Here is a 23,609-nt window from a genome sequence, read left to right as displayed (position 1 = left end):
TAAATGTAGCAGTTCCCTACAGATCTCCTACTTCTGTTCCACGAACCTTATATACAACCAAATGTCATTACCAAGTCCTGCATCCGTTTGGGAGCAAGGACCTTTAGTCTACCCTCGACAGGGTAAACCACCTACTCCATGGATCCGCCAGTTCAAAACAGCCCCTGAATTCGTTTATGATTTATTGATTTTCACCAATCATTTGTGAAGGAACAGTATTATCGGTTTTTGTATCACCCACGAGCCTTTGCCCCTAAAAGCACTGTTTTGTGACTCGCTCACCGTGAATATTACAATAGTTCACGGAAAACCGTAACATAGACGAGAGAACAAACGGCAAATGTAGCATCTTATAATTAATAGCGGTACACAGGTGAAACCATGTACCTTAAGTACCCTAAGCTCCTAGGTCTGTTTTGGGTTGCAAGCTGGAGGTCGCGGTTGCGAGCGTTACGAAGTCGTGGTGTGTGTGTGTGTGTGTATGTGTGTGTATGTGTGGTCCCACTGATGCAATGGCAGGAGACTATCCAGGTGCTGCCCGTTAGTGTTGCCACACTCCCAGTTTTTTTAACAGCTGTGCATACTAAAGGATCTTAGTTGCTGTTCAGTTTGAATTAAGTAAGTACCTTACTGTAAATTATGCTATTCAACACTGTTTGCATAGACACATCCTTTGACCGACGAGCATGGGTTTTCATTTAAATAATGATCTATTTACGCGCTTTATGTCATGTACAATAATTTTGCGTAATGAATGACAGAATTAAATACTGCTCACAGTGGAAAATACCACAAAAAATGAATTTCAAAGTACGTCTCTCGAAAATAGCATCAAACCGAATAACCTGAATTAGCGAACATAAATCTCAATTGTTGTGCTGTAAATGCAATAAAATTACAACACAATTCACATTTGTGGTAAGTATGTTAAATCTAGTGTTGTAGTCTTCTTCACGATAACTTTTTATTTGCCAAGATGGCAAGGAAGACTACATCGATTTCTAGTTTCAACCAGTAAAATGGCCATCTTCAGATCACGTAACAGAAAGCAGTTGTCTACGTCAACTACCGAAACACGACGTTCTGCCACAATCATGTTTACAATTCCACACCATGTGCTGCAGTTCTGCAATGATGGCTTCTACAGGCTCTCATTATATGCCACACTTATTAACAATTGTGTCTGTGTTCTCAGAAAATTTTCTCTGGTGTGTCTATCAAGCCGATTCCAGTGATACTCGTCAGTTGCTATAAGCAGCCGTCCACTCTGAGCTAGCACCACCATTTCCTTCATCAAAAGCACAAACAACCCATTGTCACACGTTACTGATTTTGATACGATCATCATCATACACAGCTATCATTCGTCTATGGACTTCAATTGGAGGCACGTTTCGTGTGGTTAGAAACTCGATAACGACATGCTGTTTCTCATACGCTGACATAGGCATGTCACACACTGCCATGTGCATGTTACAATTCAGAGCCCTGTAGTGGCAGAGGGTTGCAACTTGTGACAGCATAGCAGGAAAGTTGATCAAGTAGTACTTCAACCAATATTGAGAACCGAATAAAAAATTTTATCTGAATATCTAGCTTTATGGATGTAAATTTCTGTTAATTACATTTAGATAGCAGTGTTTGTTATAAAACTGTATAACAGGTTGAAGCCATTCCACCTGCTTTTATTTCTTCGTTTGTTGCACTCGGTGTCGACCCGCGTTGCTACACTGGCTGAAAAATGGGTGGTGGATTCTGACGCAGATTTCACTTTTCACAACCTCCTAATAACACAGTTATATGGCCAGTGCACTATTGTTTCAACTTTCGGTAAGCCTCGTTAATACTTAGCTGGTGAACCTCCACATACTGCTACTATAGTTTACTGTTCAACATCTACGAGCAGAAAAAACTAACCACAATGTTCACAGTTCTTGAAGAACAAACAGTTACGTATGAAAACAGACAATGTCATTGTTTTCATACGGTCTATTGATGTAACACATATTTCACTGTTGATTCATTGTTATCGTTCTAAGCAACACGAGTTCCTTCTCTGAAATTCGGCCGTGGATTGACTGTCTCGGGACCAAAAATCGGGCCCTTTATATCGCCACAATAATAGGTACTGAAACTACACATTGTTTAAAGTTAAATTTACAAAAATTACAATTAAAACTTAACTCAGTCGATTAACTGAATACATCGAAAAATTGGTTCTTTTTAACAGTTTCTTCTGCTACAAGGGTTAAGCCGAATTATTTGTTTAAATCATGAAATTAACAAATATAAATACGCAAACAATACTTTGGACAAAACAGTTAAGTATTTTGTAATCGAAAAAATCCAGATACATACTTTAAGATTACTAGCATTTCGTCTTCCAAATGTTTACAATTACTACAGAACCGATATTTGTTTATATGTAGTTACGAAACAATTATTGATTTCACCCTATAATGAAATATACTAACTAGTAATAGTCAAAATAAATTAGAAAATCAATTACATACATAAAACAAAACATAAAATTAGATCTGGTATTATATTCTTTAAAACTGAGGGCCAATCTTTCTCTTTTATGGAAATGCAGATTATACTCACGTATATTAATTTTAATTAGTTAAAAGTAAAAAAAAATGTATTTAAGTAGGCAGATGTCAAAAGAAGAGGGTAAGAAAAATTATCCCAGCTTGCTTCATCACAAGGTAATAATCTATTATAAACTGGACACAGTATCTACAAATATAAAAATATTTTCTTTGAAAAAGACTATTGTAGTGAAGTAAATATTAAGACATTGCAGTAATAGCAGATAAACAGTAGCTAAATAATAAAACTAAGGAAACACCAGCTGTTTTTTTTCATAGTAGCAGCTCCCTTACTAATTTACTTGATTAAATTTAGATGATTCAGATTCTTTATTAGTCATTCAGCTTTGTTACATGCAATAGACTTCGTCAGTTCATTTAACCTATTAATTTTACAAAAAAAAAATTTACATATTTAAGTTGATATTGGGCATTTCTAAAAATTCTTCTAATGAATAGAATGGATTAGTTAACAAGAAGTTATGAACATTGTCTTTAAATAATTTGTCAGGCTTGATTGACCCATTTTTAGACAATTTGTTATATATTTTAATTGCCATATACTTATGACTATTGTTAGTTTTAGCTAATCTATTTTGTGGCAACAGCAGAGAAGTACACGTTCTTGTATAGTAGCCATGTCTTTCATTTGTTACACTTAAATTAGGTAGTTCAGCAAATATGTAGTTAACACTGTCAAGAATATATAAATTAATTACTGTTAAAATTCTATATTTAGTGAACAATGGTTTACAATGTGTTATATTATCTACCTTAGCCATTACTCTGATTGCTTTCTTCTGGATCACCATAATTTCATTTATTTTTCTGCTGTTTCCCCAGAGTATTAACCCATACCTTAAAACAGATTGAAAAAAGGCAAAGTACGCTGTCCTTACGTACTCAAATGTCACACAACACATCAGTCTCTTCAACAAATATATAACTCTTGACAACCTAACCACTATGTGATCAACATGAGAGTTCCATGTTAGACTGTTGTCAAGTACAATACCTAAAAACTTTGCCTTTTGTTTTTCTATTTTTGTAGTCTTTGATAGACTGAACCACATATTCTGGGTCTTTTCCTCATTTAATAGCAGACCATTGGCATTAAACCATGATGTTGCATTTTCTTTTGCCAATTTCATATCACTTACAAGGTTATCAAGTACATGGTTTACAGATAGAAAAGTTGTGTCATCTGCATACATATATGTCTTTACATCTATATTTCCTGGTAAGTCATTTATGTGTACAAGGAAAAGAAGTGGTCCCAATTTAGATCCCTGTCGCACTCCATGTTGAACCTCGAGTATGTTTGACAGATGACTTCCTGAACTCACCACCTGGTTCCTTTTATTGAGGTATGATTTGATGAGTTTTAAACTTTTATCACATATTCCATAGTACTCAAGTTTAGAGAGCAGAAGTGAGTGGTCAACGCAGTCAAAAGCATTGCTCAGATCACATAAAGTTACCTGTGCGTGCGCATGGTCCTCAAATGCTGCTAGAATGTCTCTGACTAAGAGCTCTATGGTATGTACAGCTGACCTTCCTTTTCTGTAACCAAACTGTGATGCACTTAACATACCATTTAGTTCTAGGTACTCATACATCTGCTTATATATTATGCCTTCAAAGACTTTTCCTAGTACTGGAATTAGTGAAATTGGTCTGTAGTTTGCAGGATCTGATTTGACACCCTTCTTAAAGACTGGAGTTACCTTGGATAGTTTGAGAGGATCAGGAAAAAACCCTTCTATGAGACACAGGTTTATAGAATATGTTAATGGTGCTGCAATGTAATGTATGATTTCTTTCAATAGATTGTTTGACATATTAAAAATATCTGTACTGTATGAATTTTTCATTTCTTTGACTATTTTAAGAACTTCATGTTGGCATACCTCTTTGAAGTGTTTCAATGATGATCCGGCCCTATTATGATTTAGGTTTGCTCTCTTCAGATAATCTATACATGTTACATTGGGTTTGCTGATCAGCTTTTTGATATCATCAGCATAGCTTACAAAATATTTATTGAATGTATCTGCTGGTATTGGGACTGTCTTGTCGAAGTTTTTGACTTCACCTTTAACAGTATAAATTACTGACCAGGCTGTTTTACATTGGTTTTTACTATTTTTTAAGAAATTTGTGTTGTATCTTAGTTTCGCTAATTGCAACTCTTTCTTATACAGTTTCTTAGTGGTTTTTTCGAGATCCTTAATTTCATTAGAATTGTTTACTTTGGCAAGGCGCTTCAACAGCAGTAGCTTATTTTTTAGATTCTCCAGTTCTTTGGTGTACCAAAATTTACGTTTTCTTGTTTTATGGTATTTCTTTTGAACAAGATGGGCTTTTAAAATACCTGCTCAGTAATTGTGGAATGTTTCATAAACTGTTTGGGCACTGGAATCACAGTTTTGAAATAATTTGTCCCAGTTTGTTATGCACAACTGGTGTGTTAGTTTTATGAGATTGTGTTATTTTAATATTAAGTTATTAGATTTTGTTAACTTTTGTCCAGCCTTGCTCTCATCCCCTTTTATAAAATGTCTTAACTTTACTGTTAACATGGAGTGGTCTGAGAAAACAAACTCCTTTACCTTGGTGGAGTACATATCACGAGCACAGTTGACAAAAGCATTATCCAAGCACTCTTGTAGTCTTGTTGGTTCTGAATTTACATGATGGAAGTTGTGCTGCCTTAGCATATTCAGTAACTTATTTACACTGGGTTTGTTACATGTTACATCAAAGCTTGAATTAAAGTCTCCCCCAATTACAGTTACATACTGTTTCCATTTCGTTATGTAGCAGAGTACACTGTCTAAATTATCTAATAAGTTTTATCATCTGAGTCAGGGGAATGGTAGATACATACTATGATAAGTTTCATTATATCACATATGATCCCGGTAATTTCAAAGTGTTTCTCTACACATGACCAACTAAGATCTAGTTCTCTACACTCTATTTCATTTGAAACATAGATATCAGTACCACCATTATGGTACTGAGATCTGCAAAAACTGTTTCCATATTTATAACCTTCTGGTACATAGTATTGTATTTGTTCTGGTCTAAGCCAATGTTCTGATAGACATAAGAAAGAATACTTATTCTGTGGCAATGACTCATCCAGGATTTCAACTTTATTTTCAAGACCCTGAATGTTTAAAAATAGAATGTTGTTGTGACTTATCTGTGAGTTAGCAGGCTGGTTTTTCACATTTTTATTTTCTTCTTGGCTTGAAACCATAAAAAATTATCACTGAATGACACAGATGTATTTTTCCTTTGGCTCCTCCTTAAGCATTGCTGTGTTGCTGCTGCAGTCGTTGTTGGTTCTGCTGCTGCTGCTGCTTCTGCCGATAATGATGGTGCTGCTGCTGTTTCACTTATTTCTGGTGTTTGTTGTTCCATAACTGCTGTGCCTTTCTGTGAATTATTAACATTTGGAGTGTTCACTTGCATGAATAAAATTTCACATTTGTCTTGGAGAGGTGTAGCTTCACTGATAGCAGATTTCACATTGGATTCTACAGGATACACACACTTCCTGTCCATGAGAGGTATGACTTTTCTATCATCACACTGCACATTTGAGATTTTCTTTACAAGTTCTAAAATTTTGGTTACTATTACGTTTTTTCCAAGTACATTTAGATGGGAACCATGTGTTGTGTGAAATCTTTTCCCTAAATTGCTGATGTTCACAAATGTTACATTTTCAAACAGCTTGCAAATATTTTGCATCTCTTTATTTGCTGTTTCAATTTCTTTATTTACACAGGACCATTCTATCAAGTCGTAACGGTGTGGCACTGAAAAAACAATAACATTTGTTCCTCTCAGCTCATACAGTTTTCCTTTTAGCGCGATTAAGAGATCGTTTTTTTCGTTCCTAGCTATATCATTTGATCCCGCCAGGAAGATGGAAAAGTCCTTTATGCTCAATGAGGAAATTTTTTCTTGACTCATTGACGTAGCAGCACTGAATTTTGCTCCTGGTTTTATTGTACAGTTAAAACTAAACTTCTGACTGCTTGTACGCCGAAATTCAGCGGCTGTATTTCGTCCTTGGCTGTCGGCATATAGCTCAATTTTACCGGTACTTGCTGTTCCGAGATTGCCTGTTTCCTGCCTATCTTTGCAGTAAGCGAAGTCTTGTTTGGCACTATTTATTGTGTCCTTTTTGCTAACACATGTCGATATTGTCTCAGTAGAGCAGCTTAGCGGTGGAAGATTTTTCGTGAGCACTTTCGCATATGATCTTTTACTTAACTGCTGCTGAAATATTCCATGTTTTACCTTATTCACAAAGTCGTTTGGTTTTCCACATGGTACACTCGCACTGTTAACTTCACTTTCACAATCAGTAGTCGAAAGAGCTTGAAAGTAATTTTCGTTCACTACATTTATGTTTCTTTCGCCGTTTTCTGTATCTTGTATTATCTGTTTGCGTCTTTTGTACTTCACTTCCGTCCAATTCTCCGACATATTCATACTTTCATGGCGCGAGTTTTTCATGTTCCGTTCACTTTTTTCTTCTTTAAGTTTCTTGATATCCATCTTCAAGGAACTGATAATAAATTGTAAACTAGACACTGGTTCGCTGAGCTTTGTAATTTCATCCTTACAACTGTCACAATTTTTCTTTTTCACGGCAAAATTCACACTTTTTCTCGGACACGCACAACGAATTTTTACACTAGCCGCCATCTTGTGAGACCAGTATGAATAGCATGAAGTGGTGGATTGGTAGTGTATTGTTAATATACAGTTTTCAGACCAATATTCTGTGTAGTTTTTGTCTCATGTTACTGTACATTTTGACTCATTACACATCCATGAAGGTTTTCCCACTTTATGGGATCTATGGAACACACTGAATGAATGAATGAATGACTCTCTGGCAGCAAAGTTTAATGCAGAAGTAATTTGCCAACTTGTTAACATTTGTTACAAATGCTTAAATCTGAACAGTGATTATGAACAGCAATAATGCAAGAGGTAATTCTGATATTTTTCAAATACATTTGCAGTCACTACTCCAATATTTTATTTGTAGCTTCATTCATTTTCATTTTCAAAGAGAGATTTTTCAGAGAATCATAGTAGCTAATGCATCCTGTTGTGCTGATACCAGAAAAATTATCTTGGAAAGTACTGTACATAGTTTATAAAATTGTACTTTATTCCAGACATTCAGTTTCTGTGAATAGGCCACTTTCATCTATTTTGGTCATTAACTCACATACATATTGTTGATTTTAGACTTACATTCCCAACATCCTAGCTACAGGAAAATATGTTTCAGTGATGTGGTTGTTGCTACAGTCTTCAGTTTGATAGCTTCTTTGATGCACCACTCAACTCTAGTCTATCCTGTGTAATAAATGATGACTAACTGACAACCTCAGCTGCCGACAGGTGTTGTTGTTATACCTCGATGTGGACAGCTGAAAATGTGTGCCCCGACCGGGACTCGAACCCAGGATCTCCTGCTTACATGGCAGACGCTCTATCCATCCGAGCCACCGAGGACACAGGTGAATATTGCGACTGCAGGGACTTATCCTTTGCACGCTTCCCGTGAGACTCACATTCCCAACTGTCCACAATTCTACATATGTATTGTACCTTATATTGACATTTGCCCACCCACTCATTACTCGCGCACACTTTGGCGATTCCCGTAAGAGTTCGGGCAACCTGTGCGCATTCGCACAGACGAAGGTCAATGGCTGGGTAGCCTTTAACTATATATATGAAGACAGTAACTTGTTCTCAAAAGAACAGTTACTGTTGATGACCGTGCAGCTTTTCCCTGGAATAAATGATGACTAACTGACAACCTCAGCTGCCGACAGGTGTTGTTGTTATACCTCAATGTGGACAGCTGAAAATGTGTGCCCCGACCGGGACTCGAACCCGGGATCTCCTGCTTACATGGCAGACGCTCTATCCATCTGAGCCACCGAGGACACAGGTGAATAGCGCGACTGCAGGGACTTATCCCTTGCACGCTTCCCGTGAGACCCACATTCCCAACTGTCCACAATTCTACATATGTATTGTACCTTATAGACATTTGCCCACCCACTCATTACTCGCGCATGCTTTGGCGATTCCCGTAAGAGCGTGAAGCGTGCAAGGGATAAGTCCCTGCAGTCGCACTATTCACCTGTGTCCTCGGTGGCTCAGATGGATAGAGCGTCTGCCATGTAAGCAGGAGATCCCAGGTTCGAGTCCCGGCCGGGGCACACATTTTCAGCTGTCCACATCGAGGTATAACAACAACACCTGTCGGCAGCTGAGGTTGTCAGTTAGTCATCATTTATTCCAGGGAAAAGCTGCACGGTCATCAACAGTAACTGTTCTTTCGAGAACAAGTTACTGTCTTCATATATATCCTGTGTAAGTCTTGTCATCTTGGTAAACTACTGCACCCTGCATCCGTTTGAACCTGCTTACAGTCTCTATCTGCAATTAATAGTACCCACTCTCCTTTCCATTATCATACTGACAATTGCTTGATGTCTCAGGATGTGTTCTGTGAACCAGTCCCTTCATATAGTCAAGTTGTGCCATAAATTTCTCTTCCCCCAGTTCGATTAATTATCTGTTCATCAGTTATCCAACCTACTTACCTAATCTACAGCATTCTTCTGTAACCTTCAAAAGCTTCTATTCACCTCTTGTATGAATTGTTTATCATTCACATTTTACTGCCACATGAGACTACACTCCAAATAATTATCTTCTGGAAGGACTTCCAAACATTTACGTTTGTACACATTATTACCAAATTTCTCTTTTTAAGAAATTTTTTCCTCGCTTTTACCAGTCGGCATTTTATATCATCTCTACGTAGGCCTTTAGGACTTGTTTTTCTGCCTAAATAAAAAAAAGAACTCATCTAATAATCTTAGTGTTTAATTTCCTATTCAAAATCCCTTCTGATTTAATCTGACTACAGTCCACTACTGATGTTTTACTTTTGTTGATTTTCATCTGATAATCTCTTTACAGTGCATTGTCTACTCCTTTCAACTGCTCTACCAAGTCCTTTTGCTGTCTATAACAGAACTACAGTGCCATCATAAAAGCTCAGAGTTCCATTTCTTGTTGCTTACCTTTACTATCATTTCCAGATTTGCCCTTGGTTTCCTCCACAGCTCACTCAATCTACAGCTTGAATATCATTAGGCATTGGCTACAACTTTGTGTCACTCCCTTCTTATCTATTGCTTACCTTTCATATCATTTGACTCTTATAACTGCACTCTGATCTGTGTACAGATTTCTGTCAATAATACTGAGGGAACAACTTCAGTAATGGCTATAAAAGTAATAATGAAAATAATTGCTGACAATTATCAGATGAAAATAGAATATTGTTTACATTTAGCTTTATTTTAATCTGTTCCTTCTATCTATATTTCATTAATTAGCAGGGTAATGAGATAAATTTTAAATGGTATGGATAAAAGCTCATTTTCAGAAATTCCATTCAAAAATTTAATTTTTGGTAATGATGTTTATAAATATCATTTGAATAATAACTGTCACACCATTTGTTTCAGAAACTGGAGGAAGGAATTAGCTTCAGCTAATAAAAAGGAGAAAAAGGAGCCAAGCCTTTTAAAGGCACTTTATCACACCTTTGTTGGCCAGTATATGTATCAAGGAGTAATACTGGCATTCAATACATTTGTAGTCAGGTAAATTAGTTTTTAATTTTCTGTGTCAATGAGGCACTGTGTTTTTTGTCTAAACAAACCCTGGTATTCTCACAGTTTGTCTAGAAGAACTTGTAAACTTAGAATGGGAGGAAGTTGTGAGAGCATTTACTGACAAGACACACATCTTTCCCATAAATTTTGTGCATCTTTACTAAACTGAAAGTCTAAATGAAATATAAATGAGATTTTATTTAAAAAATTATTTATCAAAAAGCCAAGGGCAGTTACAATTAATTTTCCCAAATAGTTTTCCACTTTAGAAATACATTTTTCCCAGAGAGAAAAAAGGTTTGTTATTGCAGCATCATAGAATGAAACTGGTTATATCAGAAGCCAGTTGCACATGAATTCCTCCGTTTCCTTGTCATCTTCAAACTAGTGCCATCCTAGAGGTCTGGGCTGTAAGCAGTGTGATCAACTTTAATCCAGTGCTTTTCCTGTAGTTTGGAGATCATTAAGGGCTTCACTATGGGGCCAGGTATTATAAATAGAGGAGAGTGACCTATTGAATCAGTTGGTCTCATCTTTTGCAGTCACATGCATCCATCACCCTCTTCAACAACTTGCAGCAGTGTGCAGCATTCATTGCGTGTTGCTCATGCAAAAAGTCAATGAGCAAAATACCTCAATAGTAGAAAAAAATGGTTGAAAGAAACTTTTCCAGCTGACATTCGAGTCTCAGTTTTCACTGGAGCTGTCTCCCCTTTCTTCTGCCACTCCATACTGGCTTGTTTTGGCTTGGGAGTGTAGTGATGCATCCACATTTTGTGGCAGGTGGCAGTCCAACTCAAAAACGCATCACCTTTTTTTGCAAATGTTGCTGTAAGCCTCTGACAGACCTCCAAACATCTCAGTTTTAGATTTTTGGTCAAAAGGCAAGGAACCCATCTGCAACACACTTTATGGAACTGTGGGTCAAGTGTGATGATAACTGGACAGCTGCCACAACTTACACCAACATGTTCTGCAATTTTTGATACTCTCGCCTGTTGATCTGTTACAAGAATGCCTCGAACTCCATGAATGTTTCATCTGTAATACTAGTCAAAGGACAGCAATCATGTTGCTGATTTTCCACATTTTCTTGTCCTTCCTTGAACTCTTTATGCCAGGCAAACACACGCATCCTTGGCAATGTTTGATCACCAAACTATGCAATCAATCTCTGAAAAATTTCCTCAGTTGAACTCCTTCACGAGCAAAAATTTTATAATTACGTTTTGCACAGTGGAGGGGTGCACCTGCTGCTTCAAGATCATGAGCATTACTGATGAAGCACTCCTAATGTCCCCACTCAACAATACTAGAAGTGCAAGTCTGGTCCTACTAACTGTGGAACAAAAATCCCTTTTATATTTAGTTCAACCTCATATTTCTCATTTATGACAACAACATTAAAAGAAAGGATTGCTTGCATTAGTAAGGATTATGCCCTTATCATGACAGATTTCATGAAGTTTCTTCCCAGAGACAGTGGACAAGCTGTTTCTGAAAGTGTGATCTTGCACTTCACAAGCAGACAAAACCAGACAACTTCCTCCCATTTAATCTCACAGAATGAAATGCAGATATGTTTTTAGTAGTTAAAAGAACAAATGCAGACATGTGAGAATTCAGTCTTATTTGTTGACAACCATCAGTAAATAAACTTAAATGTTTAGTAGCCTACAGAAATTTTTAGAATTGATTTCATTTCTCTTTTTCTGGCTTCTCAAACATTTTCTGGCAGAGTACAAGAACATGTCTGTAGTGAAATGCTAACATTCTCATAATAATGCTTAATCAGTCTTGAAGGGACTTATCACAGAGAAAGAAGACAGTCAAAATCAGAAAACAGTCATGCACTGATACAACATAACAACTAGTTCCTTAGTAATGTAGGCAGTCTCCTTCCATTTGCATCAAGAGAGTGTTTAAATGATCAATATTAATCCAGTTTCACCTCTACAACTTTCATTTAGGTTGTACTGACACTGTCAGTCATTTCCTTACCAGTTGTATCCCACAGAGCAAAACAACATCTGCACAGATGTATAAAAATGTAACTGTCATGAAGTATCCCTTTGTCAGATGTTTTTAGCTTAAGGTCTTTTCTGAATGATAATTTGGACCACAGGATGGATAAAAAATAATTACAGCTGTTGTTCACAAATTTATGTTTTCATCATATTACAAAACTATTCAGTGTCACCTGTATTGATTTACCTATTGTGGTTGTCTTGTGCTTGATATGTGTATTTTTAGATAAGATTACAAGCCGCTTTGATTTTGTTTTCTGTATTCTCTATAATGTTATCACTTTTGGGACTTTTATTTGCATGTGTGTGTTTTGTGTGTGCGTTTGTGTGAGGATAGAATAGAACAGAATAGAATAGAAGTTTGATGTCTCATAAAATACAGTGTCATTGACTTAATACACAAGAGACATGTCAAAATACAAAAATTGATTCCACTTTTTCTTAAAGTACAGTATCATTATTGCAATACTCCATGCTGGATACATAATTGATGGATAATTTATGATCTTCAATGTTTATTCTCCGCTGCTCATATTCTCAGATCATCCATCATGAAATCTTCTATTGAATAGTAACATTTCTGCACCGGCTTGTCATGTAAGTTTTTTTTTTTTTTTCATAGATTCTAAGTTAATACCGAGCAGATCTTTTCCTTTTCCTTTGTTTTAAATTTTCATACTCGGCCACTGTGAAATTTGAACATGGAGGTTCAAACGATGGGTAGCCAACATAAATTGATTTGGGTTGTTAGTGTTGTATGTTGAAATTAATTTGCTACAAACTAATCAGGGTGCTGTGAACAAATGTATTCAGTTTGTAGATGTACAGTGAGGCCACACAAGGGGACATAGGTTTATATCATTAGTACAGCATGACACAAAATCAACAGTAAGGTTCCTGTTTACAACTACTCTTCAGATATTTATGGAAAAAAATAGTATTTTGCTATCTGACTGCACAAAACAACTTCAGATTATTTATTTGTGTCTTTTATACTGTTATAACTGTTTGAGAAATTTGTGTGACTTTCAAGTAGTATTGTTCTAGCAAGACATCTACTTGACTTCTGACTTTTTATTTGATTGGCCTCTGACACTGATGAGCCAAAACATTGTGACCACATGCTTAATAGCTTGTTTGTCCATTTTTGGAAGGAAGTACACCATTGATTCTGCATGTCATGCATCCAACAGTTTGTCAGTTTGTGGAGGCATATGGCATTAGATGTCTACACACAGGCCAGGTAATTCACATGAATAATGAGCCACTGGTTCGCTTACAAGGTGACAGTGTCCGATACTGATCCAGATGGGTCCCGTAGAATTTACATCAGGCAAATTTGGTCACTGAGACGTCAGTGTGAGTTCACTATAATGCTCCTCAAACCATGAAGGGATGCAGGGATGATGACTACCACAGGTCTCACACAAACACAGGAGAGTGTCTCCCATTGCATAATACTGCTCCCACCAGTGTGTGCTGATGGTGCTCTGCATATTTCCAGCTGCCATTCACCTCAATGACTGGAGATGACAATTAACGTAGTGTAGCAAAAATGTGATTCACCTGAAGAGCCGATTTGTTTCCATTGATCAACAGCTGAAAACTGATGGTTTCATACCCTCTGCAATCGAAATTGATGATGTCATTGGGTCAACATGTGAATGCACGGTGGTGGTCTGCTGCATAGCTACATGCTCAGCAATGTATGATGCCACTGATCACCATCTATCTTTCTTTACAGAGCAGACAAGCCTCCAACCCCCGTGTTCTGTGACGAGGCGTGGGCATCCAACCATTTAGTGCCTAGTGGTAGTTTCCATGTATTTCTACAGTAGCATGTGAAAATATGACAAGCTTCGTCATTTTTGAGATATTTACTCATAGGCTCTGCTTAATAATAATCTGCCTTTTGTCAAAGTCATTTATTTTAGTGGTTTTCTCCATTTGCAGCCCATATCTTCACTAGGGTGTTCCCCCAACCATGTCTGGCCCATTTACATACTTCTGTTGTCACATCATGTTCCTGCAACACCACCAGGCGGCATTCAACATTTTGGTGGGCAGTGGTCATAATGTTTTGGCTCATCAGTGTACATTTCTATTAACTATACTAAAGGAGCACTAAACTTAAACTGCTTTCCAGTCCAGTCTGCACTGTTTATAGTTTAGCTAGTTTGTTCACAATGAATCAGTCATGAAAGGCATTGAACCAAGCAGAAGTTGCTTTCTGCATATACTTTCACTGCTAACATTAAAACTGTTTCCATGTTAAAGGATCACAACAATCTGTTGACACATTTATATTGGAAGAATATTTAAAATTAGAATACAATTAAAAATGTGTGCACTATTTGGTATTGTCCTCAGCACAGCAAAACCTGTCCTCCTGGGTTATCTGCTAAAGCATTTTACTCCTGGATCGACAATTACAAGGGACGAGGCATTCTATTATGCAGGAGGTCTAATAGCTACACTGTTTGTGAATCTTGTACTGATGCATCATACTAACTTGATGGCACAACGTATTGGAATGAGGGCAAGAATTGCATGTTGCTCCCTTATCTATAGAAAGGTATGTTTCTTTCTCTAGTGTTCATCTACATACACATAAACACACTTACAATCACAATGTATGTAACTGAATGTATAATCTGCAGATTACTTTATCCTTTATATGCAAAGCCAACACCACTGTTGTCTAAAACATAACATGCACACATATACAAAACACCAATTTATTTTTTAAGTAGGCTTGTGATAGTTTTTTCCTCCTTCCCAGGCATTGGGTTTCTTTTCATTTTTTCTTTTAAATGCAATTCTTGGTCAAAAAGATGTAGTGATCTAGGAAACAACACAATAAGTTGAAGAAACTGGTTCGTGTTTGAGGTTAACTTTGCAAATACAAACGTTTCAGATAAAAAGTGGAAAAGAACTTCTTAATCATGTTATCAAGCTCTATAATTGATTTAAAAATCACTGAAAAGCCAAACCTAAGATAATATGTTGTAGATGTCATCCAAAACTTTTTAATTGTTTTGATGCTCTATTCACAGTATATTTTTTTCCTTACTACAGAAATTTAATGCTGCTGCCTCTCATTTTTGTAATATTAGTTTACTATTTCATTCATTTTTAAGATAATACTATTTAATATTAGCTGACTAGATAATACTAACTGATTTTAATAATGAATTCAGGAATATTTATCTTTATTTTTGCTGGTTATGGCATTTTTTCAAGTTGTGAACTGCAAGATACTGACAGTAAATTTGGTTACTTTATGTTATTCATATTTTCAATACATCTCAATATGCAGTAACAAATCAAGACAAAATGTCTCAGACGGTTGATAAAGTGAAGTACATTTGTGGGGTAGGTTTCTTGTTTTAATTAGCCCTTCAAACAATAAAGTTTTGTAATTTATTTGTCAGCACACACATCTCCAGAATCCTTATACACACTGATATCCCCATGCTGAAGTATTGTATCAAGCTGCTAAACAAGAAGTACATTTGTGGGGTAGGTTTCTTGTTTTAATTAGCCCTTCAAACAATAAAGTTTTGTAATTTATTTGTCAGCACACACATCTCCAGAATCCTTATACACACTGATATCCCCATGCTGAAGTATTGTATCAAGCTGCTAAACAAGATGACACAGCCCACTTATGAGCTGGACATGGGCTGTAGCATGAAGTTTTATCTCCTTTGGCAGCTCGAGACAATACATCAGCACAGGGATTTCATTGTGAACCAAGAATGCAGAAATATATCAGCAAACAAACAAAAAATTAATTACACAACTTAATTTTACAATGTTATACTGGGTTGGTGCATAAATTTGTTGTGTTTTTCCATACAGATACACATAATAGAGTCTTTTGTCATCACTAATATATTCTTTCCAAGTCCGTCAATCGCAGGATAACTTTTTGATTTTGCAACTGTAGAAATCATATGGTTTTGAAGCAAGAACTCATTGAGCCACGTTCGGAGCACATTTTTATCCCGAAAGGAGGTTTCTTGAAGGTTATTCAATAGAGAGCAGAAAAGGTGAAAATCTGAGAGTGCATGAATCAGGTGAAAGAGGTGGGTGTAGAATGAAATCCCCACCCAGTTCCTGTATACTGTTTTTCGTCAGTCCAGCAGAATGCAGGCAGGCGTTATCACCCAGTAGCATCAGTTCATGCCGTCTTCCTGGTCATTGTTCTTGGATTATATCTGTGAGACATCTCAGTTGATAACAATAAATGTTAGTAGTGATGCACCTCAAGGGAATCAATTCATAGTACACCACACCATCACTGGTCAACCAGATGCATTACATTTTTGTTTGTGAATGCATACAGGCCTTTGTACAGGGAGTTGCTGCTTTGCTTGGGCTATACCATTCCTTTCTTTTCCTTGTACTAGTATAAAGATAACATTTCTCATCACTAGGATGAGAATGGTCGGTGTTGTTCATGAGCCAATTGATGACAAGCAAACAGAAACGCTCATATGTCCACACACTGACTTAGAGCATAGGGTACCCATACACTCAATTTTTGAACCTTCCCCATTGCATGTGAATGTTACACAGTGACGGAATGATCACAGTTCATTATGTTTGCCAGTTCTCGAGTATGTTGACGTGGATCATTGTGGATCAATGCACTTAAACACTCTTCATCAAATCCTCAAAGTCTACCTGAATGTGGAGAGTTTTTAACATCAAAATGATCCACCTTAAAATGAGAAAACCATAATTTGACAAGCTCTGTCGAGTCGTGTTATCTCTGTATGAAGTGCAAATGCTTCTGGCTGCTTCCACTTCTGTCACCCCTCTATTGAATTCAAAGAGAAGAGCATGTTGGAAACGTTCTGATTTTTCGACTTGACACTCCATTTTGTAGCATCCACTGATCCTCTCACTGTCTCTGTTGTGTGCAACTTTTTGGTACTGAGGTGGTTAGTAATAATACAGTTAATTAGAACACTTGATACACTTTCAGAATGGCCTTACTGTGGCTTCACTACAGTCACTAGAAAACACAAGTTGATAGACACTTGTTCACACTGTTCTGATAGCATTGGTGCATGGGCACAGTTCACAGGAGGCAGAAGTCTCTTCACTCCCCGATGGTTGACACAGACTGTGTCATGGCAAGTAGGCAGCACAACATTATTCCAACAGGACCTTCCTGGAAATGTGCAGAATCCCACCTTACACAGATCTGCCCCCCTGGCCTCTGGCGGCACTATTTCACAGCAGAGGCATGGGGATGGTGCCTCGGAACTATGGGAGGCAATGCCTTCACTGGCACCTTGTGGTGCTGCTTTGCTGTGCACTGTCTCTGCTCTGGTCGATACTTCTTGTGCCACTCTCGCTACTCGATGACACCGCAATCTCCAAATTGACAAAAGAACAGTATGTAAACTCAAATAGCAACAATGAACTACAAATAAAAAATGATAGTTGATAAATAGAATCATAGCAACTGGAATCCAAACGTGTAAAATAAAAATGCTATGAACTTATGCACCAACATCATAATTAAAACTGTACGATTACCTCTCATATTTAAGCCACTCCAGTAGTTTGAAATATTTTAGTCAATAAATTAAGAAACTAGAGGAAGATTAACATGAAATACTTTTATGTCATTTTAATATACAGATTTGTCTAATTTGCAAAAGTTTGTACAGTTAGTGTGACAAAAATTATTTCACAGTTTAAAACATATTATGCACTGGTATGGTACTGCAGCATTACATACTTCAGAATCACTTCCTTAGTTGCCAAGAAAATATTTTCTCCTTGATGTAGACTGTAAAACATATTTAGTGATTTAATTATTTTCAAAGTTTTATGGTTGTAAATTCATAGTCACCTCTTTTACAAATTACAGCCCATAGAAAAAGTCATTAATAACAAAGACAACTATATGAGAGAAATAGAGAGGCCATTTAATGTAAGTGAGAAAGTACCGGGTGTATTATACTTTGTGGTCCATAAATCATTTGATGACAAGAGTTACAGCACTGTATGACAAGTAAACTTAATGAAACAATGGAAAATCCAGCATGGAATAATGACAGTATTATCAAAAGAATAGATTACTTCTCAAGAAATAGTGGAAATGTGGATTCACAGACAGGCACAACAAAAAGACTGCTAAATAAATAAACTTTCAGCCCAAAATCCTTCTTCTGAATTAGGTAGCGCAGCTAGAGACAGTGGTCACGTGTGTGAGTTACATTTGTGCGAATGTGTGTGTGTGTGTGTGTGTGTGTGTGTGTGTGTGTGTGTGTGTGTGTGTGTGTGTGTATAACGATATTACAGATTATGCCACACCTTGTAGTAACAAATGTGGTGTGGATTAATATGTTAATGTGGCATGAGATGGTTACATGAGGATATAATTACACAAGATTTATTGCAGATCATACTATTTTCAATCACACATTTCATATAAAATGTTGTTGTTGTGGTCTTCAGTCCTGAGACTGGTTTGATGCAGCTCCCCATGCTACTCTATCCTGTGCAAGCTTCTTCATCTCCCAGTACCTACTGCAGCCTACATCCTTCTGAATCTGTTTAGTGTATTCATCTCTTGGTCTCCCTCTACGATTTTTACCCTCCACGCTGCCCTCCAATGCTAAATTTGTGATCCCATGATGCCTTAGAACATGTCCTACCATCCGGTCCCTTCTTCTTGTCAAGTTGTGCCACAAACTCCTCTTCTCCCCAATTCTATTCAATACCTCCTCATTAGTTATGTGAGCTATCCATCTAATCTTCAGCATTCTTCTGTAGCACCACATTTCGAAAGCTTCTACTCTCTTCTTGTCCAAACTATTTATCGTCCATGTTTCACTTCCATACATGGCTACACTCCATACAAATACTTCAGAAACGACTTCCTGACACTTAAATCTATACTCGATGTTAACAAATTTTTCTTCTTCAGAAACGCTTTCCTTGCCATTGCCAGTCTACATTTTACATCCTCTCTACTTTGACCATCATCAGTTATTTTGCTCCCCAAATAGCAAAACTCCTTTACTACTTTAAGTGTCTCATTTCCTAATCTAATTCCCTCAGCATCACCCGACTTAATTTGACTACATTCCATTATCCTCTTTTTGCTCTTGTTGATGTTCATCTTATGTCCTCCTTTCAAGACACTGTCCATTCCGTTCAACTGCTCTTCCAAGTCCTTTGAGGTCTCTGACAGAATTACAATGTCATCGGCGAACCTCAAAGTTTGTATTTCTTCTCCATGAATTTTAATACCTACTGCAAAATTTTCTTTTGTTTCCTTTACTGCTTGCTCGATATACAGATTGAATAACATCGGGGAGAGGCTACAACCCTGTCTCACTCCCTTCCCAACCACTGCTTCACTTTCATGTCCCTTGACTCCTATAACTGCCATCTGGTTTCTGTACAAATTGTAAATAGCCTTTCGCTCCCTGTATTTTACCCCTGCCACCTTTAGAATTTGAAAGAGAGTATTCCAGTCAACATTGTCAAAAGCTTTCTCTAAGTCTACAAATGCTAGAAATGTAGGTTTGCCTTTCCTTAATCTTTCTTCTAAGATAAGTCGTAAGGTCAGTATTGCCTCACGTGTTCCAACATTTCTACGGAATCCAAACTGATCTTCCCCGAGGTCAGCTTCTATCGGTTTTTCCATTCGTCTGTAAAGAATTCGCGTTAGTATTTTACAGGTGTGACTTATTAAACTGATAGTTCGGTAATTTTCACATCTGTCAACATCTGTCTCATACATCTTGCTCACCAGATGGTAGAGTTTTGTCAGGACTGGCTCTCCCAAGGCCATCAGTAGTTGTAATGGAATATTTTGTACTCCTGGGGCCTTGTTTCGACTCAGGTCTTTCAGTGTTCTGTCAGACTCTTCATACAGTATCGTATCTCCCATTTCATCTTCATCTACATCCTCTTCCATTTCCATAAGATTGTCCTCAAGTACATCGCCCTTGTATAGACCCTCAATATACTCCTTCCACCTTTCTGCTTTCCCTTCTTTGCTTAGAACTGAGTTTCCATCTGAGGTCTTGATATTCATACAAGTGGCTCTCTTTTCTCCAAACGTCTCTTTAATTTTCCTGTAGGCAGTATCTGTCTTACCCCTAGTGAGATAAGCCTCTACATCCTTACATTTGTCCTCTAGCCATCCCTGCTTAGCCATTTTGCACTTCCTGTCGATCTCGTTTTTGAGACGTTTGTTTCCCTTTTTGCCTGCTTCATTTACTGCATTTTTATATTTTCTCCTTTCATCAGTTAAATTCAATATCTCCTCTGTTACCCAAGGATTTCTACTAGCCGTCATCTTTTTACCTACTTGATCCTCTGCTGCCTTCACTACTTCATCCCTCAGAGCTACCCATTCTTCTTCTAGTGTATTTCTTTCCCCCATACCTGTCAATTGTTCCCTTATGCTATCCCTGAAACTCTGTACAACCTCTGGTTTAGTCAGTTTATACAAGTCCCATTTCCTTGAATTCCCACCTTTTTGCAGTTTTTTCAGTTTTAACCTACAGTTCATAAGGAATACATTGTGGTCAGAGTCCATATCTGCCCCTGGAAATTTCTTACAATTTAAAACACAGTTAATAATACAATTAATAAATTTTATACTTCAGCATCTGTGGTGCTACAGCCCTGGTTGTAAAGTATGTAATGTAGAGATAGTGACTTTTCCAATTAATCTGTATGACGTTGCTCGGATTTCATCTGACCTGGGAGTAACCTGCAACTAAATCTTGAATTACAATCAGTCAGCTTCAGTTTGCATTTAATTATCAGATTTGATCATCAAGAAAGACTAATTTGGAGAAGTATAGCTTTCTGGTATTCCCATAAAATTGGTAATTTTGCTGATGAAAGTCAAAGATGCTGTTTATTCCTGCAGCTTCCTTCAGGTTTAATAAACCCAGACTCAGATTTTAATCATCAATTAATTCACATCTTGAAAAATATTTCATTCTGAAGTTGAAGAATCTCCAATACTCTGCAGGGAAACTGTCTTAAATCATTGCCCCCCATTCTTGATTGAGTAGGCAGAGAAACGGAAATAAATTTTACTTTGTAACTCTATTATTAGTGGGGTATAATACAAAATTAATGATATATGGTAGATCTTGACTGATAGAAGTCAGAATACCTACTGTTTTGCAGTGTCACCACACATACATTTGGAGTTACAGCTTGTCATGCACTTTCCACTTAAATACAACTATTGTACCAATTTTATAATGAGATTCAGAGGGGGACAACATTCACTGGCAATATCTTCTTCTCACCGCTTGCTGTTGGTGCAGTTGCAGTAGGGGTCAGCAAGTCGTCTCTGACAGCAGTGATGGAGATGCTGCCATTGATATATTTCAGTGATCTTGATCTTGTCATGTAATATAAAAAAACGTACTTCTATAGAACACACTAGCAATGAAATAATAAAAGTACAAACACTCGTTGAATTCATCAACTTTGCATCCATTAAGTATATTGTAATGCTTTCTCACATGCTAGGTGGCAAAAATACTGGCATGAGAGCTGTGAATTTCTCTGTTATACGACGCAGCACACATTTATTTAATTTTTATATGTTCTTATGTGCATTTTACATTGTTTACTTTTATTTTGTTTGATGATATTTAATTTTTCTTAAGTTACTGGAGATCACAATATTATTTTTATGTTGTGAGATTGTCCTATACACTGTAAACACATATTTGTATCAGGTGATTTAATTTTTGATAACGCCTTTAAATTTTCCTTTTTTTCACTTTATTACACAAGATTTTTTCCCTTTGAGATCTATTTTATTCCATGATTCACTTTCATTAGTAAATGCAAGTTGGTTGCTTGCTTCTAACATTCTTCTCCTGAATATTGTTACTTTCAGAATATGCAAATAAGGCCATGGAAGAAGTCATAGTTTGGATAAATCTTGAAGTGGCTCTTTCTATGGCTGTTAATGACCCTCTTTTGAGTTGTAAAACAGATTTTGCAGCCAAATGAATTCCACTATACTAATGCACTGATTCTGTTTGGGTAAAGTACATATTGTTTGCCACCAACTCTCATGTGCATCCAGGGGGAGTTGATGAAATAACAGATGAAGTTTAATTTACAACTTATAAAGTCTTCATCTTAAATCTACATTACAAGGAATTTTGTAACATGGATGTTTTAAGGATTGTACTAAATATTTCTACAGTTGGTGCTAATTGGTTGTCCTTCTGGATCTTAATTAGTGCTTGTATCTTTTTTTATACATTTATACATTTCTTCATTTTATAAAGATACATTTTTCAGTTTCTTTCTTGATGTCACTGACAGCCCTCCTGTTGACCAGTACATTGGTCTCATCTGTAAATGTAGTGTATTTATGATAGGAGCTGAATAGCTCGAAATCACTAAAAATAGTATTTGTACTAAAACAGAGTCTCCTGCTAGACCATACTGCAGGTTTTGTTCTTCAGAACAATAAGAGCTCAAACTAGCACCCACATCGTATTTAAGTTCAAAAATCTGTTTCCTGATCTCTAAATACAACTTTATCCACTTGTAGTAAGACAGTTTGCTATGTTAAATTTAGTCTAGCTGATCACAAATAGCATATAACAGTGTTGGTCATAATATAATGTATAGCTTCTAGAATTAATGAAGGATGACTGGAAACTATTTTTTGCATTCAGTTGATTTACCACTTAAAGCTGCCTTCTTCTAGAATTCTACCCAGATCATATGAATTGTGGTAGACTTTTCAATGCAAAATTAATTCCAATTTCATAAACTTTAAAATATTATACTATGAACATATAGTTTAATTTTATTATTTTTAGATAATGCGTCTAAGCAAAACTGCACTTGGACAGACGGCAGCAGGTCAGATGGTAAACCTCCTGTCCAATGATGTAAACAGATTTGACAATCTGTCTTTAGTCTTGCATTACATATGGATCACTCCCATTGAAACAATAATAGTTACATACTTCATGTGGCAAGCCATTGGTTGGGCGTCAATAATTGGTGTTGTTGGAATGTTTCTTCAAACTGTTCCTGTGCAAAGTAAGTTATGTCTTTGATTTATATTTGCAGTATTAATATTTATTTAAGAAACACTGCAATTCTTTTCAAGAGTTTTATGACAGTTACAATAAATTTTATAACTCTGATTATATTTGAATACTAGGTAAGTGCTCTCACTGATTATGTATGTAGGGAGCAAA

At 36.7% G+C, this 23,609-nt stretch overlaps 1 protein-coding gene and 1 non-coding gene across 2 annotated transcripts in view; one reads left to right on the top strand and one right to left on the bottom strand.

The window, feature by feature from the left end:
• LOC126452249 (ATP-binding cassette sub-family C member 4-like) overlaps positions 1-23,609 on the top strand; it is a 216,804-nt gene that overhangs the window by 29,046 nt on the left and 164,149 nt on the right. Inside the window, exons 2-4 of the mRNA XM_050091041.1 lie at positions 10,190-10,327; positions 14,737-14,941; positions 23,223-23,448. Of these exons, the coding sequence (XP_049946998.1) occupies positions 10,190-10,327; positions 14,737-14,941; positions 23,223-23,448 (569 nt within the window). The remainder of the gene's footprint in view (positions 1-10,189; positions 10,328-14,736; positions 14,942-23,222; positions 23,449-23,609) is intronic.
• On the bottom strand, positions 8,514-8,587 carry Trnat-ugu (transfer RNA threonine (anticodon UGU)). Its single transcript has one exon. It is a non-coding gene; the product is annotated as a tRNA-Thr (tRNA).

This window comes from Schistocerca serialis, unplaced genomic scaffold, assembly GCF_023864345.2.
Source record: "Schistocerca serialis cubense isolate TAMUIC-IGC-003099 unplaced genomic scaffold, iqSchSeri2.2 HiC_scaffold_840, whole genome shotgun sequence".
In the NCBI taxonomy this organism is placed as follows: Eukaryota; Metazoa; Arthropoda; class Insecta; order Orthoptera; family Acrididae; genus Schistocerca; species Schistocerca serialis.
This window is presented reverse-complemented; position numbering and strand designations above follow the sequence as displayed.